General features: G+C 39.4%; 1 protein-coding gene across 19 annotated transcripts in view; it reads right to left on the bottom strand.

Moving 5' to 3' along the window:
* Positions 1-462: 462 nt before the first annotated feature.
* LOC110537258 (RNA-binding protein Musashi homolog 2) overlaps positions 463-17,549 on the bottom strand; it is a 367,078-nt gene continuing 349,991 nt past the window's right edge. For 6 of the 19 annotated variants that reach the window (XM_036937266.1, XM_036937277.1, XM_036937275.1 and 3 more), the window contains 2 exons: positions 10,595-10,749; positions 463-5,560 (listed from right to left, as the gene is read on the bottom strand). In XM_036937266.1, coding sequence (XP_036793161.1) covers positions 5,516-5,560; positions 10,595-10,749 — 200 coding nt within the window. In that variant the 3' untranslated portion in view covers positions 463-5,515. Of the gene's footprint in view, positions 5,561-6,613; positions 6,655-6,752; positions 6,824-10,594; positions 10,750-17,549 lie in introns of all 19 variants that reach the window. The other 13 variants (XR_005034923.1, XR_005034927.1, XR_005034925.1 and 10 more) reach the window with 8 other exon arrangements.

Genomic DNA, 17,549 nt, shown 5'->3' with positions numbered 1-17,549 from the left:
GGTTCTTAATGATTTGATATTGAGATAAAAACAGCAGCATTGGACCTTTAACAGTCATCCATGATGTGTTACTACCTCTGCAAGACCACTGAACATGGTGCAGTTCGAATTTAGAAAAAAATGCAATGCCAAAAGAGCACACTAGCATGAGAGAAAGAAGTTGATGTCCATTGATGGATATCCATGGTCATACTTATTATTATGCAAAACTACTCAAATGTAGCTTTAGTAAAATAGTAATAAAATACTGTGGACAAAAATAGTTTTGTCGGATTCTTGACAAAACTAGGCAAACATGTACATGCATGATTGTATAATTCTTTAAATGCTGCATTTAATATGAGAATGTTGAAATGATTCGAATATTGAAGAGAACATCAAATTTAATAGGACAGACAAAATGAATAATACAATATTATTACAACAGTTAAGCAAATCAAAAATAATAATGAAAACAAGGAATAAAACAGTATATTTTTTTATTTATTTTTCTCCAGACAGACACATCGATTTCTGGACCATAGTAGAGGATGGAAACCTTTCACAAACATTTTTTTCATCATTATTATTATTTGAAAATACAAATATAAAATTATACTTTCCACATCTGAGATGTGAGAGACCCCCATCCATTTGAGTTTATGTTACAATAGGGCTTGAGCAAGCCATACAAGAAGACCTGAAAGATGCTTTCAGACGTCAGTCAGTTCTGTCAGTCTCTCGCCGTAAAAAGTCTGTTAACGTTAAAAAATGGGCAAGTGTTAGGAATGGGCAAGGCAAATCAGGAGCAGACAGCAAATTAGTGAGGATAGCTCAGTGGAAGGCTGCTCCTCCACACTGGAAAACAGTGGATGTTACGTGGCAGGACAATAGCCTCATTATGCTTTTCCTCATACGTTACTACAGATTGGAATAACAACCGTGCACTCTGATCCACACACGTTAAGAGTATCCAAAATATACCAGAGGATGTTTCACTTATTGGTTAACAGTCATTCATAATGTATTACCTATGCCAGACCACTGAACAAGGTCTATTTTGAATTTTGAAGACAATGCAATGCCAACTGAGCACACTAGCTCACCATAACGTTGACTCTTTTGACAGCGAGGGATGAAAACAGTGTTGGCTACTAAGTTATACAAACCCAAGGGAGATAGGGCTTTGCTGCGTCTAGAATACAGAGGGATCACTATTCTCATCTAGTCAAACATGTTCACATGAGGGATATACAGGTCAGACACATAACATAACATGTATGTACTGTACACAGACTAATGAACACGGGGGAGATGGTGATTCATGGATGATGGCATGAAATGATTGGCCATTGCCTAGCACTTGCCTCAAGATTCAAGTTTAAATGAACACGGTCGAACACAAATATCAACACCTTCCAGGTCGTTTTTTAAAATGATTTTCAATTTTTTTCTCAAACCAACATTTTTCCAATGGATTTGTTTTAGTATAGTAAGATGTGTAACATTCATCAGCTGTAAACTGCTGTCAATGAAAAAGACAGAGGCATGCTACCTTAAAGTCCAAGCTAATATTGAACACAGATCAAAGGGGAATGAGCTATTTAAATGGGATGACCAGCCTTTACTTTAATCAAAGGAGGTGTCTACTATAGACTAAGATCCTCAAGGCATTGTAATGTTATCATAGGCTACAGTAAGTATATGCTACTCATATCTATTCAATCCAACTGCTAAAGACCTTTGTGTAGGGCCTGGACTGCTGATTTCATCCTGCCAATTCCACATACATTTCATTTCTTTGTGAACATGTTGTTATGGACAGTACATCTATGAACTGATTACTCTAAGAACTACTATTTTATTATCAACTGTATAAGTCTAATTGAATTCACCCATAATATTTGACTTTCTCTGTCGTCCAATTAACTAAATCCTTGACAAAGGTCAAAATATATACATATATTCAAGTGCTGCAAACTATTACGAGTGAGAAATACATGGATATCTAAGCTTACATGTATATCCCCAATTGTAACCCCCCCCCCCCCCCCCCCCCCCCCCCCCCCCCCCCGCTATACACATTACAGTTTTACTGACCAACTGAACTACTGTTTGAAGACATTCAACAACAGGTGAACTAATTGAAGACAATCTTCAGGAGTATCTCAAGTTTATGCCGTGTTGACCATCTTCACCAGTTATGAAACAATCATTAGAAAGATTCATTCTGTGTCATCTTTGCTCCAAGTATGTAATGGCATCTAAAAGCTGGATGACTTCAAATTCTTTCCAAAGGTTGTGACGTAATAAGCATGTCTGTCGAGATCTGTGAGAACAACATTAACAGACAACATACACCTAAGTTTGATTAGAATAAAGCGCTGGTTTTCAGGGACTAAAAAAAGTATTCACAAAAAAGTATGTTTTTATGAGTAAAATGAAAGGCAGAAACATTTCAAAAACAGAGTGGTAATCCAAAAATAGCAGAGCCATACAGGCCTCTGGGATATAGTGTAAAAACATTAAGATATTACAGTTTATTATTAGTAGTAGTGTTATGATTATTAATATTATCATTGTAGTAATCATCATTAATATGTTAGAACTTTCTAAAAAAGATGTTTTTTGTTGTTGCTTTCACATAAAATCTTTTTCCTAATTATAGCTTGTGTCCCTCTTAAAAAGTAATCAAACATAAACATTTTGCATATCTAGCGTTAACATTTAAGGTAGTATGACACACCCCTTTTAAACATTCAAGGGAGGGGATCCAAATAATGCCTTGTTTAAAATTCCATCTTACAGCAATTTGATTTTCTATAATTCTTCTATGAGAGCTTTGGTTAGTTGAAACCATGTGAGATCGGTAAAGCACACACACACACACACACACACACACACCACACACACACACACACACACACACACACACACACACACACACACACACACACACACACACACACACACACACACAAAAAAGACATACGAGGAACAAATGACATGGAACTGCTATTAAAATAACTGTTTGCAAATTTATGTCAAACTTTTGATAATAAGAGAAAGTTCTATCCTTACTGGTCATAAATCCACTAATAACTACAAGTATTATCTTAATTACATAACATCTACGACTAATTACAAGGAGATAGAGGAGAGTAAGAGAGCGAGAGAGAGGGGAAGAGAATGTGACAGAGAAAGGAGAGGGAAAAGCCAGAAAAAGAGAGAACGACAAAGAAGAGCATAGACCACTACACTGGTATCAAAGACAGCACTCTGTTACAAGTTCATTTTGGTTTGTTTTTTTGTGTGATTTTCTTTTACACACTATTGAAATACATGGATGATCAACAAAAGATTGTATGTGGTGACAGGGAAGGGAATGGAAAGAGAGAAATCGATGGATGCACAGTACATTTTAATAATATCATATTACAATTACTAACCACAAAAATATCAATAAAATCCCCTGATTCAAAATTGAAATCAGTGAAGAAGCATCTTTTTCTTTTTTTTAAAAAGTTTTGTATTTCTTTTTTTCCTTTTACATTTGAACGTTACAATGTTTCTCTTCCGTTTTCTCATTTCAATTATTACTTGATCATATCTCCACATCATTCAAAAGCATCCAGCATTTTTCTTCACCTGGTTGTTCTGAACCAAAGAGCTAATGAAATGAAACATCAGGAGAAATGAATTGTCAAACATATTTGCTGCAGGAAAAGTACATCAGAATATACACCACTCATTCCATCATCATGTTTACAAATCTTACTGCACTTTTAAGCATGTCGTTAAATGTCTCTATAATTGAGCAAAACCTGTCCCTACACATACTGTGTAAGAAATTAGCGCAGCAGCTATGGTTACCAGGATGAATAATTTATTCAGTGTCTTCTATTGGCTGGATCTAAAATAGCATCAATATTTTAGATTAGAAGTTGGCGTACACAATACAATGAAATCCAAAGACATGACCACAACACATTGGTAGTAATTAATCAGTTAATTGCTATTTGCCAAGCTGTTTGTGTATGCCTATTCTAGAGAGGAGCAACATCCAATAATCCTTCATACTTCACCCCAGAGACAGGACCATTTTAAATAGCCAACATATACATGTGCAAATAGGAAATGGCCTGTTCTTTCTTTACTGCTCACAGTGCAATGATTTGAACATTTTTTTTTTTCCATTCAATGTTTGAATCTATTTGCCACTAAAATAAATGAAACCTCTGAACGATTCCAAGGTATAACTCACAGGGCTGAGGTATGGTATCAAAATGTTTTCCTTCCTAATTCATTCAAAAGAGAACTGATGGAGTCCCAAACTTAAGAGGAACAAGCAGGAGGAAACAAACAACAACAACAAAACAACAAGTTGAGCTTTTCTCTCAGGAGTATAAAAGTGTCTGGATGCGCAGAGTACTGTAAAATGCTTAGGCTCGAGTTCTATTCTTCAACACTAAGTACAGTGTGCTTTGGATTAAATGATCACTCAAATAATATTGATCTCTTAAATAACACTTGGTTAGACAAAAGATACCGATGATCTTTTATCCATTTTAAAACTGTGCGCTGAACTCACCACTTGTAAATGCACTGGTTTGACACTTGTAAAGTTATTCAGCTTGAGTATTTACAGAGCAAGCCATCAGTGTTGAAATATGTTGTGTCCATCACTGGGGTAGTCACTGTCTCTGAGCAGTAAAGGATAATAGTATTTGTTTAGAGATTTTTTTCCTATTCACGCGCTAGAACATTTCTTTGACACACCATCACAAAAATATGCTATTCTCTCATCGAGTTGGTTATATGCAATGACTGGAATAGTATTTACAGTTACATTTCTTTTTCTTAAGTCTTTGAATTCACAATGTATTTATATGAAATGTTTTATAGTATACATATTTTTTTCTAAACAACAAAAACAACACTTGTAAAAAAGGACCATAAAAATATTGGAGTCCTCTTTGTATTGCCCAAAAATAGGTAATTATGGTTAACAATGAGACATCACAATAATTAAAAACAGCTACTAAGATTTATTAGTTAGTTACCCTCTCGAATTTTCATTTGAAATGAAATTGATGTTTTTTTCCAAGACTTTCCACTTTGGATTTCTTTTATGTGCAAAAAGACACCTAAAGCTCTGATCTTTTTTGATTAAACGAATTGGCACCAAATGTGAACACATTACTTCGTACATTCTCGACTATGACCCCCGAAAGAGAGAAGCATGACCATTTACATACACTACAAGAGAAAATCAAAAAATGACACAAATAATTAAGATCAAACCAAAATGCCTCTCTGTAAAGCTAATCAAACAACTAATAAAAGGAAGGGAAAAAAGTGAATGAAATCATCAAGAAATGTCATAACAAACCAGGTTGTCAGGTTACAGGTTTGGATTATGGTACAGCAGTTTTCTTTCCTTTCTGAGATGATTTTTGTTATGTGGTTCCACCATTTCTCCTGGGTGATGCTGTAGTGCTTGAAGTTGGATGACATCACCTGTACACAGAGCCAATTAGAAGGTTCGGTCTGTCTTCCCTGGACCACCAGATAGACTCTGCTGAATAACACAGATGCAGTGGAACAATTAGGAGCATGTACATTTCAATAGCACACATGAGCACCTAAGCTTCACCATAACCTAGCATACTAAGAAAACATGAGCCTCGTATCACAATACGTTGTTTGCTACTATACTAACAATATGCGTGAGTCAGTGAGGCATGTACAGTATATACACACAACCACACACGCACCAGAGACCACAACTGCATTCTACTATAGTGAGGTCATCACAAGCAAAGCTATCAGGAACTCATTCTCCCAGAATTCCAGTTTACACAGATTGCATCTATTACTGTTGCTTTCTCTTGCCTCATGCACTTTGAACAGCATCAGTGTTAAGGAGGGTGCTAATTGAGTGTGTTCAATTATATTAGTGAGTTTCATAACTGGAACATTGGCTATTACCTTCAGATGACTCCCTAACCAACAACGTCAACCACAGGCAATAGGAATTACACTGAATTTGACATGTCATGTGCATGCTTTATTTGACACATTGGCCTGAGTGATGCATTGTATGTAGACAGACCAGGCTTCAAAAGTGTTAAGTCCCTAACATGTTTTGGAATATTTGGGGGGGGCAGTAAGGACAAAATACTGGTTGCCTTGCATATTTCCGTCCCAGATTACAAACTGTACTGTACAGTAAAAGTGAACGGAGAACAAACCCAATCATCTGCCATTAATGCAAACTAGAGAAAGCAACAATACACAGTCAATTAATCCCAGAACGTCATTATTGTTTTTCCATTTATGTAGGCCTATAGGATTAGTGTATACAGTCAATCAGGGAGCATTTATGTAGGCCTATAGGATTAGTGTATACAGTCAATCAGGGAGCATTTATGTAGGCCTATAGGATTAGTGTATACAGTCAATCAGGGAGCATTTATGTAGGCCTATAGGATTAGTGTATACAGTCAATCAGGGAGGACAAGTTCCACAACCAAAGCTTAATCATGTTGTTTTGTAAAAGCATGGACTTGTAGTAATTTGCCATTGCATGCATTTAGCTTAATAGACATATTAAAAAAGCGTGTTTCTGTACCTGTACAAGTTTGTAGGATGGTGAGGTGAAATAGAGGGTTACTGTATGTATTTTAACAGAAGAAAGGAGAGGTGGAATTGGAGTAACAGAGGTAAATCTACAGAAAAGACTGCTAAACAATATAAATGGAATATAATACCTCCAATAAGATGGCAACCGAACACCTGTTCAATGGTATCCATTTGTAAAAGCTGTCGCAATCAACGGGCCCTAAAAGTGTACAGTCAGTACCTTTGTCAGTATGCATTTCAGGGGGAAAAAAAGTTAGTACATTGTATTGTATCCATTTTGTTCTGCTAGCATGAATGGGTATTCTCTGTTCCTGTTGATCATTTTGATCACTAAAGCAACAGACAATCATCATAAATCAAATGTGTTTTTTATTCTTAGGGGGGGGGGGGGGGGAGAACCTGTCCCTTGTAGCATTTGACAGATGTCTTACTTAGTGAGGGTGTTTATACTGTTATTCACTGATCTTCAAAACACCACAACTACTGGAGGTCAATTCCACATGGTGACAGAATGTTCACATCTTCTAAATGATTCAGTTCATTCTAATGAACAGATGGAAGAGAGCTTGAACTGAGTAAAAAGCTACACGGGTGATTGAAAGAAAATGTATCAAATGTATCATTAGGAAAATAGAGACAAAACAAAGGGAGCGCTTGAGAAGAGGGTGAATAGAGGCAAATTCAAGTGCATTACGTTTTGAAGAGAAGAATTACAATCCCTCAACACAGTAAAGGCCATAGGGGCCAGCCCAGCCAACTACTGCACAGGGCCTAAGGACCTGTGAGGGACATAAGATTTCACTTTTTACATACGCATACTCATTCATGCCAACATAAACAATATTAATCAATTAAAATTCAATTCATGCAAAAGCTACTTAGCATCGTCATACAAAATCTTCCATAATGAGTCATTCTGCATAATGCCAATCAACCACATTGTCTGAACCATATCAGTGAACTGAGACACTGACACAGCATTCTTAGAGAGCAGAAACAACAGAACATCAATGAGTCTTTTCATTTAACTGAGCCAGTTATCTAGCTTCTCATCTGTCTATTGTGTCTGTGACAAGTTAAGGAAGGTTTAAATAAACGCTTCAATGAAACACACCCAAAAATATCTAGAATGTTCATTAGCCATTCATTTACTTTGTCATCTTGTTCAATTCAAATTCAAGGGGACAAATGAGCATGAGCCCAATCTATTATTGGTTATGACACAGGAACTGTTCTAGCAATGACATCGTCTGACGTCTCTCTACTCAGTGCTCTGACACCAAACTGGGAGATCGTGTGGCGAGTCAAAGTGACTGAAGTCATCCATGAGGTTGTAACCTGTCAAGTTCCAATATGTGATCTTTTGGCTGCATGTAACACAGAAATTTATTTAAAAACTTCATTTTAGTTCTGAATCATTTCCCTTCTTAATGTTGTGGATAGAGACTTCATCTGCCTGCACACTGAAGGTTGCCACGGCGCTTCACTGGTTCATTTCACTCTGTTCGAATCATTGAGTCATTTTAAGGTGGATTAGGTTGAATGGAATTTAGTACAACTGAAGTAAAAATTAAAAACACATTTCACAACCCTTGTTTCTTGTGTAAAAAAAAGTATATCTGCATCAAATATATGATATCTCCCTTCAAATGTACTGTCGAAATACAATTTAACATTGTTAAAGGGCCTTCTTTTCACCAGTGTTTAGACAATGAACATTTTCTCATCTTCACAACAAAAGTTGAATCCCATGTGCAATACTATCAATCCAAATGGATTGAAAGTACTGTCAACCTTTATCCGAGTCAGCTAGTCTATGGATACAAATGGAAAAGGTTAAAACAAAAGAACCCAAAACAATGGGCACAAGCAGGCAATTTAAAAAATCCATTCTAACAGTGTTTTAAAGAATTTTCTGCAATTAATCTTGTTCAATGGGCCTACGTTCGTTCCTTTTATACTTTCATGATTCCTGTTTTCCTTAGTCCTCAGAGTTGTAAGTATTTCTGAAGCAGTTAATTCCCAGAGAATACATCCGAAACTAAAATCCAGAAAACAAGTCCGGACATTTCCACTCTCTTTCTGACGCGCGTAAACTAGGAGACACTAACAAGCTGGTGTCAGGTTGAACAAGTTCACAGTGTTTAAAGAGACAGGTGATTGGCAGCGAGGGATACAAACTCAAGAGAATGCAGAAACTTTGGCAGTGCCAATTTAGCAGAGACAGGTCAGTAACAAGATTTAACATTGAGCAAATGAAATGGTTTCATAGTGTGTGTGTAAGTGAACTTCAGTCCTTCAGTACATTCTATAACAAACATTGTCTTTCTTCCTAAATTGAGACCGACAAAGATTCAACCAATCAGACATGGCACAGCTGACAACTAATAAGGAAAGCTGTGCTCTGCCAGAAAAAAGACCAATTCAATGTATTTTTCTGCAGCGTTGTGCTTTTGATGGGATATCATGTTTCAGTTTCACTTGATAGATACAATGTTGGCAATTTGCTAATTCCCTCTAATTAATACAGTCTCTTCCTCAATTGTTTTCCGCATTTTTTAAATATTTGTTTTATAAAAGTCTGATATTGTTGACAGGACAACACACCAGCCCTGTGATCTTCACCAACTGATTGATTCAGTCAAATCTCATTCGATCTTTTTAAAAGTTTGATTGACCCAACACTTCATACACCTCTGAAGTGTAGTTAGTGGTGAATCCAGTCACAAGTAGAGAGGGAGTGCAGTATGCATTGCCTCCTTGTAACACGAACACACACATACATTATGTACAGTGCATTTGGAAAGTATTCCGACCCCTTGACTTTTTCCAAATTCTGTTACATTACAGCCTTATTTAACGGATTAAATAAATAATAATAATCAATCTACATACAATACCCCATAATGACAAAGGGAAAACAGGGTTTTAGATTTATTTGCTAATTTATAAAAAATAAACAACAGAAATACCCTATACAGACCCTTTGCAATGAGAATGGAAATTGAGCTCAGGTGCATCCTGTTTCCATCGGTGAAGCACGGTGGTGGCAGCATCATGCTGTGGGGATGTTTTTTAGCGGCAGGGACAGGGAGATTAGTCAAGTTCAAGGGAAAGATGAATGGAGCAAAGTACAGAGAGATCCTTGATGAAAACCTTCTCCAGAACACTCAGGGCCTCAGACTGGGGAGAAGTTTTACCTTCCAACAGGACAACGACCCTAAGCACACAGCCAAGATAACGCAGGAGTGGCTTCGGGACAAGTCTCTGAATGTCCTTGAGTGGCCCAGCCAGAGCCTGGACTTGAACCCGATCGAACATCTCTGGAGAAACCTGAAAATGCTCCCCATCCAACCTGACAGAGCTTGAGAGGATCTGCAGAGAAGAATGGGATAAACTCCCCAAATACAGGTGTACTAAGCTTATAGCGTTATACTCAAGAATACTCAATGTTGTAATCGCTGCCAAAGATGCTTCAACAAAGTACTGAGTAAAGGGTCTGAGTACTTATGTAGATGTGATATTTCAGTTTAAAATTTAAAAAAATTAAAAAACAGTTTTTGCTTTGTCATTATGGGTTATTGTTTGTGGATTGATGAGGGAAACATCTATTTTTAATCCATTTTAGAATAAGGCTGTAACGTAATAAAATGTGGAAAAAGTCAAGGTGTCAGAATACTTTTCAAATGCACTGTATAAGGACAGCAGTCTAATCGGTTAGACCAGGGGTGTCAAACTCATTCCATGGAGGGCTTAGTATCTGCTGGTTTTTGTTTTTTCCTTTCAATTAAGACCTAGACAACCAGGTGAGGGGTGTTCCTTACTAATCAGGGACCGTCATTCATCAATCAAGTACAAGGGAGGAGCGAAAACCCGGGGACACTTGGCCCTCCATGGAATGAGATTGACACGTGCGGGCTAGACAGACAGACAGAACGGTCAGTGGACAGAGAAGGTGTACTGTACTCACTGCGATACTGTGGCCGAAGCCGGAGCCAGCCTGGGGGCTAGCAGCACTGATGTAGTTAGCCACATTGGAGTCCTGGCCTCCAGGGCCGTACAGGTCGGCTACAGGCCCTGGGCTGTTGGCACCTGGGAAGCCTCCAGGACGAGCTGGGTTTCCCCCTGTACACAGAGCACAGCAGGGGGGCACATTCAGTTCCACCGCGGTCCTTCACAGAGCACAGGTGATAACTTATATGTAGCTAGTTCATTCTGGGTCATTCTTCCACAATATAGACATTCACATCCAAGAATGCATTACTGAACTCATGTCTGGGAAGAGGTATATTAATCAATACTATAATTAAACATAACACACATTAGTGAGTAATTGGTAATGCCATTTGAGGCCTGTTTACACGTAAACTGCATTAATTTTGTTGGGGAAAGACAGAAGAAATGTTGCAGGCTTGAGGCGTCAAGAGCAATGTAAAAGATGAATCCAGTATGATATTCTAGAGATATCTACATGCTACGTATACTATACAGTGAAAACACTCACACCACAATCATGCACAATAGAAACTGTAAGCAGACCACCAGAGATACTTGGACCATGCTACCAACTATTAAGGTGTAATTATGTATGTTGACAAGTGTTCATTTTATTGGTCATTATTATAATATTCAAGAGGTGCCATATAGTTAAGGGGGCAGCTTAGTTGCTTTGGATTCTATCCTCATGTAGGTATAACACCAGTTGATGTTTTTTTTTTTCACGATTAGACGACAACCTGATTGGACAAAACATTCCAATGTACATAGACACTTTTTTTCTTTCATTGCATCTTGAAATATCTATTCCATGCATATTTGGCCTGGCCATTTCCTGACTTCAGGATTTCAGTAAACAGCAGAAAGAGTTCTGATTATGTTTGTTAAAAATTCCACTCCAGCAAGAAAACAAAGGACCCAAGTGTTCTACAGACAGAGGAGATATAAACCCTGGGAAATATACAAAATATAAAAGCTTGCCCCGAGTTCATCCACAGGTACACAATGTAGAGATGTAAACGAACCACTCTGTGTGACCTCTAACCTATGCCCTGTGGCTAGGAGAGAGTCTGACTAATAAAAGGCCCTTTGAAAGCCCAGACGCCCAGCGATGGCCAATAACACTGGCAAAATAAAACTAAGCTGGGGGGGGGGGGGGGGTGCACAGTGATGTCTTAAAACAGTACAACTGCTACACCACTTCAATCTCCTCCGCTGTCAGATTCACATAACCCTCCATCTCACCCCCATTGAGAAATAAACCATGAAAATGCAGAAATTGAATGAAAGGGAAAAGAGAAACACTCTGTGGAGTTCTGAGGCTCTTGACTGTGGCATATCTCCTACAAAAACGGAAAGTTGATCTGTAGGCTATGTGTTTTGGAGTTCAATATAGAAATATATACATGATGCTAGATTTTGAGCTCATGAGGCTAATAAGATCTGTACTGTACAGGGATGCCTTGCATGGCACTTGAAAAACAAGCTTTAGATGCTATTGAAATGCAAAACACACACCCTTATCAGATGCTATAGTCCTTCAGAAGTTGTGGCACATCACTTTATCTATACTAACTCTGTGAGGAGCACAAAATCCCTCTTACAGTGGGTTTCTTCCTAAATGTAAAATGAGAACATGTCCCAGACCATAGAGATCTACTGAGGGAGCCATTCCTATGGCTGGCCTCACGGCTCTGGTCTGTATGGAACAGCACTTAATAAACTTGCTTATTAAGCAATTACAGCTATTTCCAGTTTAAATGGTAATCCTAATTTCTTATAATTACTGGATTCTATTGAATGGCGCACAGCACCGCACCCCGATGGGAAACAGGATTGATGCTTTTCCTTAAACCTCAGGGCTACATGGCCTCAGTCATTAAGTTTAATAGCAAAACATGAGTTACACTTATTGGGGTTGACTGGTGGCTTCGCGGCGCCCATGCTAATTTAACGAGCCAGCCTTTGATTACACAGCATCTTTAAAGACACAGGTGACTCATCTGTTCCGCACCAACTCCCCTCGCTGGGGTCTTATTCATGTCACTTTGTATGTTGTTTCTGCTCGGACAAAGTGTTTGTGTGGATAAGGGAGAAAGCTGCTGATACAAATGTCATTCTATGCCTACACTGCTTTCCTATTTTCAGCAAAAAATAACATTAACTCTGAAAAAGTAGGTTCAACAAAAAAGTAAACCTGGTGATATTTGTAGATACGACTGTGTCTGTGAGACTGGGGTGGGTAGATATGAACAAACATTCCCCAGAAAAATACATACAGTGCCTTGCGAAAGTATTCGGCCCCCTTGAACTTTGCGACCTTTTGCCACATTTCAGGCTTCAAACATAAAGATATAAAACTGTATTTTTTTGTGAAGAATCAACAACAAGTGGGACACAATCATGAAGTGGAACGACATTTATTGGATATTTCAAACTTTTTTAACAAATCAAAAACTGAAAAATTGGCCGTTCAAAATTATTCAGCCCCCTTAAGTTAATACTTTGTAGCGCCACCTTTTGCTGCGATTACAGCTGTAAGTCGCTTGGGGTATGTCTCTATCAGTTTTGCACATCGAGAGACTGACATTTTTTCCCATTCCTCCTTGCAAAACAGCCCGAGCTCAGTGAGGTTGGATGGAGAGCATTTGTGAACAGCAGTTTTCAGTTCTTTCCACAGATTCTCGATTGGATTCAGGTCTGGACGTTGACTTGGCCATTCTAACACCTGGATATGTTTATTTTTGAACCATTCCATTGTATATTTTGCTTTATGTTTTGGATCATTGTCTTGTTGGAAGACAAATCTCCGTCCCAGTCTCAGGTCTTTTGCAGACTCCATCAGGTTTTCTTCCAGAATGGTCCTGTATTTGGCTCCATCCATCTTCCCATCAATTTTAACCATCTTCCCTGTCCCTGCTGAAGAAAAGCAGGCCCAAACCATGATGCTGCCACCACCATGTTTGACAGTGGGGATGGTGTGTTCAGCTGTGTTGCTTTTACGCCAAACATAACGTTTTGCATTGTTGCCAAAAAGTTCAATTTTGGTTTCATCTGACCAGAGCACCTTCTTCCACATGTTTGGTGTGTCTCCCAGGTGGCTTGTGGCAAACTTTAAACGACACTTTTTATGGATATCTTTAAGAAATGGCTTTCTTCTTGCCACTCTTCCATAAAGGCCAGATTTGTGCAATATACGACTGATTGTTGCCCTATGGACAGAGTCTCCCACCTCAGCTGTAGATCTCTGCAGTTCATCCAGAGTGATCATGGGCTTCTTGGCTGCATCTCTGATCAGTCTTCTCCTTGTATGAGCTGAAAGTTTAGAGGGACGGCCAGGTCTTGGTAGATTTGCAGTGGTCTGATACTCCTTCCATTTCAATATTATCGCTTGCACAGTGCTCCTTGGGATGTTTAAAGCTTGGGAAATCTTTTTGTATCCAAATCCGGCTTTAAACTTCTTCACAACAGTATCTCGGACCTGCCTGTTGTGTTCCTTGTTCTTCATGATGCTCTCTGCGCTTTTGACGGACCTCTGAGACTATCACAGTGCAGGTGCATTTATACGGAGACTTGATTACACACAGGTGGATTGTATTTATCATCATTAGTCATTTAGGTCAACATTGGATCATTCAGAGATCCTCACTGAACTTCTGGAGAGAGTTTGCTGCACTGAAAGTAAAGGGGCTGAATAATTTTGCACGCCCAATTTTTCAGTTTTTGATTTGTTAAAAAAGTTTGAAATATCCAATAAATGTCGTTCCACTTCATGATTGTGTCCCACTTGTTGTTGATTCTTCACAAAAAATACAGTTTTATATCTTTATGTTTGAAGCCTGAAATGTGGCAAAAGGTTGCAAAGTTCAAGGGGGCCGAATACTTTCGCAAGGCACTGTAATTGGGGCTTAAGTATCTGAGCAATGACAAAGCAGGAGGTCAATACGATTATGTTTACTGTAGGATCATATGGCTATGCTTTATGTCCTGTAACTGGGTCTTAATAACTGAGGCAGTTTGTAGACTGTAGTTTGACTGGTGTGATCACGTCTATTGAGTTGCACTTTAAAATACATCAATGTATTCACAGTCTGAAAGCACTTGGGGCTACAGGGGAAGCATTCTCTTTAAGGTAAACAGGGGTGGAGGTGGTTTACAATTAACATTTGCCATGAAAGCATTTCTATTCAGACTGGCAGTTACAATTTTCTAATTTCCTGGTGGCTGGGCGTCTGTCTCAGCTTCCCTACCTTTACCCACAGGGCATCATTAGAAAACCGGGAGGAGCCATTCACAACGGGCCTTTACCAAATGAGGAAAGCCACAAAACACTTCCTCTTCTACGGCCAAGCACAGAAAAAAATAAAGAATCAACACACTATACAATTCCCCACATTCAGCACCTTGGCGTTTAGATGTAGACCCTCTCTTCTCTACAGCTGTGTGTGTAATCAAAGCCCACTTATCACCACTCTGTGTGTAAATGGAGAGGTGGATGTAGGCCTGCAGTCCTGCCATCTTCCTGTGAAGCCCTAGGACACAGACAGACAGTGGAGTGCTCAAACCTGAAGGGATCCATCCCAATGAGTCATGCAGGCAGACAAATCTCCACCCAGAATGGGCCGGCCTCCAAACCAGGAGATCTGTGTAATCCTCGCTGTAAAGCACGGGGCCTAAAGATGTCTTTTCCTGTCTGCTGCCAAAGCCAATGAGGCAGGACTAGTGAGGAGTACAGGGACGGACTGCGGGGGGCCTCAACACCTGCCGCTGCCTGCTGGTCACCACTCCTCCACTCCACTCTTTCATTGGTACAATAGAGTAGGACTCTACAGAGCAGTGACGGCACCATTAGTCAGTCTGGTTGGGTCATCATCATCAGCAGACATCATTACTGTCTCTAGTCTACATGGCCATTTCATCTGGACGGGAGGATAAGATCTGGTCAGGAGAGAGCCACACCAGTAGTCAAACTCAGTTTAGGAAGTTTAGCATATTTCAGTGATATCATCTGTTTCACTGTTAGTAAGATTGTTTGAAGAGCGATACAACAAGAACATACAGTGAGTCCAAAAATATCTACTGTGGATCAGATCAACACCACCAAATCACATCTACAGCTCTCTGCCTGACATTCCCTGAGCTGGGGTCAATAAGGAACACTTCTCACAACATTTTCCTCTCAACATGGTTTTTCTCGTGTACACTTACTCCTCAAAATATGAAATGTCATTTAGTGAAATTACATCTCTTGTCAGTTTTATCAGGAACAAACCTATGACCAAACGAATAGCACATGCTGACCCTGAATGTGGTTTAAAATGAGGGTAATCAATTGAAATTAAATTGTTATAGCTACGTATTTTCTGTAGAGGAAATGGCATAGAAACACAATTGCTTTCCACTGACTTATTGGATGCAACATATAGTTTCCACTATGTAAAGAACACAACCTTGGGAAAGATACACCAAATTGCAAAGGTAAATGTTAGCGCTTCTCCAAAAAACACACACTGATATCATACTGAAACATGCCACTTGTAATGTAATAGCTAAATTATGCATATGACTGCGCTAGGATGTAATGTTACTTTAATCTATAAACAAAACATGCCTTCTGATTGCCTAGTTGTTCGCAAAACAATTATCCATCACTCAATCATTTCCAATACACTCTCACTCTCACCCTTTCACTGACTAACCCTTTCACTGACTAACCCTTTCACTGACTAACCCTTTCACTGGCTAACCCTTTCACTGACTAACCCTTTCACTGACTAACCCTTTCACTGACTAACCCTTTCACTGACTAACCCTTTCACTGGCTAACCCTTTCACTGACTAACCCTTTCACTGACTAACCCTTTCACTGACTAACCCTTTCACTGACTAACCCTTTCACTGACTAACCCTTTCACTGACTAACCCTTTCACTGGCTAACCCTTTCACTGACTAACCCTTTCACTGGCTAACCCTTTCACTGACTAACCCTTTCACTGACTAACCCTTTCACTGGCTAACCCTTTCACTGGCTAACCCTTTCACTGACTAACCCTTTCACTGACTAACCCTTTCACTGACTAACCCTTTCACTGACTAACCCTTTCACTGGCTAACCCTTCACTGACTAACCCTTTCACTGGCTAACCCTTTCATTGGCTAACCCCTTCACTGACTAACCCTTTCACTGACTAACCCTTTCACTGGCTAACCCTTCACTGGCTAACCCCTTCACTGGCTAACCCTTTCACTGGCTAACCCTTTCACTGGCTAACCCTTTCACTGACTAACCCTTTCACTGACTAACCCTTTCACTGACTAACCCTTTCACTGACTAACCCTTTCACTGACTAACCCTTTCACTGGCTAACCCTTTCATTGGCTAACCCCTTCACTGACTAACCCTTTCACTGACTAACCCTTTCACTGGCTAACCCTTCACTGGCTAACCCTTTCACTGGCTAACCCTTCACTGGCTAACCCCTTCACTGACTAACCCTTTCACTGGCTAACCCCTTCACTGACTAACCCTTTCACTGGCTAACCCTTTCATTGGCTAACCCCTTCACTGACTAACCCTTTCACTGACTAACCCTTTCACTGGCTAACCCTTCACTGACTAACCCTTTCACTGACTAACCCTTTCATTGACTAACTCTTTCACTGACTAGCCCTTTCACTGACTAACCTTTCACTGACTAACCCTTCACTGACTAACCCTTTCACTGGCTAACCCCTTCACTGACTAACCCTTTCACTGGCTAACCCCTTCACTGACTAACCCTTTCACTGACTAACCCTTTCACTGACTAACCCTTTCACTGGCTAACCCCTTCACTGACTAACCCTTTCACTGACTAACCCTTTCACTGGCTAACCCTTTCATTGGCTAACCCCTTCACTGACTAACCCTTTCACTGACTAACCCTTT

This window comes from Oncorhynchus mykiss, chromosome 12, assembly GCF_013265735.2.
Source record: "Oncorhynchus mykiss isolate Arlee chromosome 12, USDA_OmykA_1.1, whole genome shotgun sequence".
NCBI lineage: Eukaryota > Metazoa > Chordata > Actinopteri > Salmoniformes > Salmonidae > Oncorhynchus > Oncorhynchus mykiss.
Note: the sequence above shows the minus strand (reverse complement) of the source record. Positions and strands in the feature narration are given on the sequence as shown.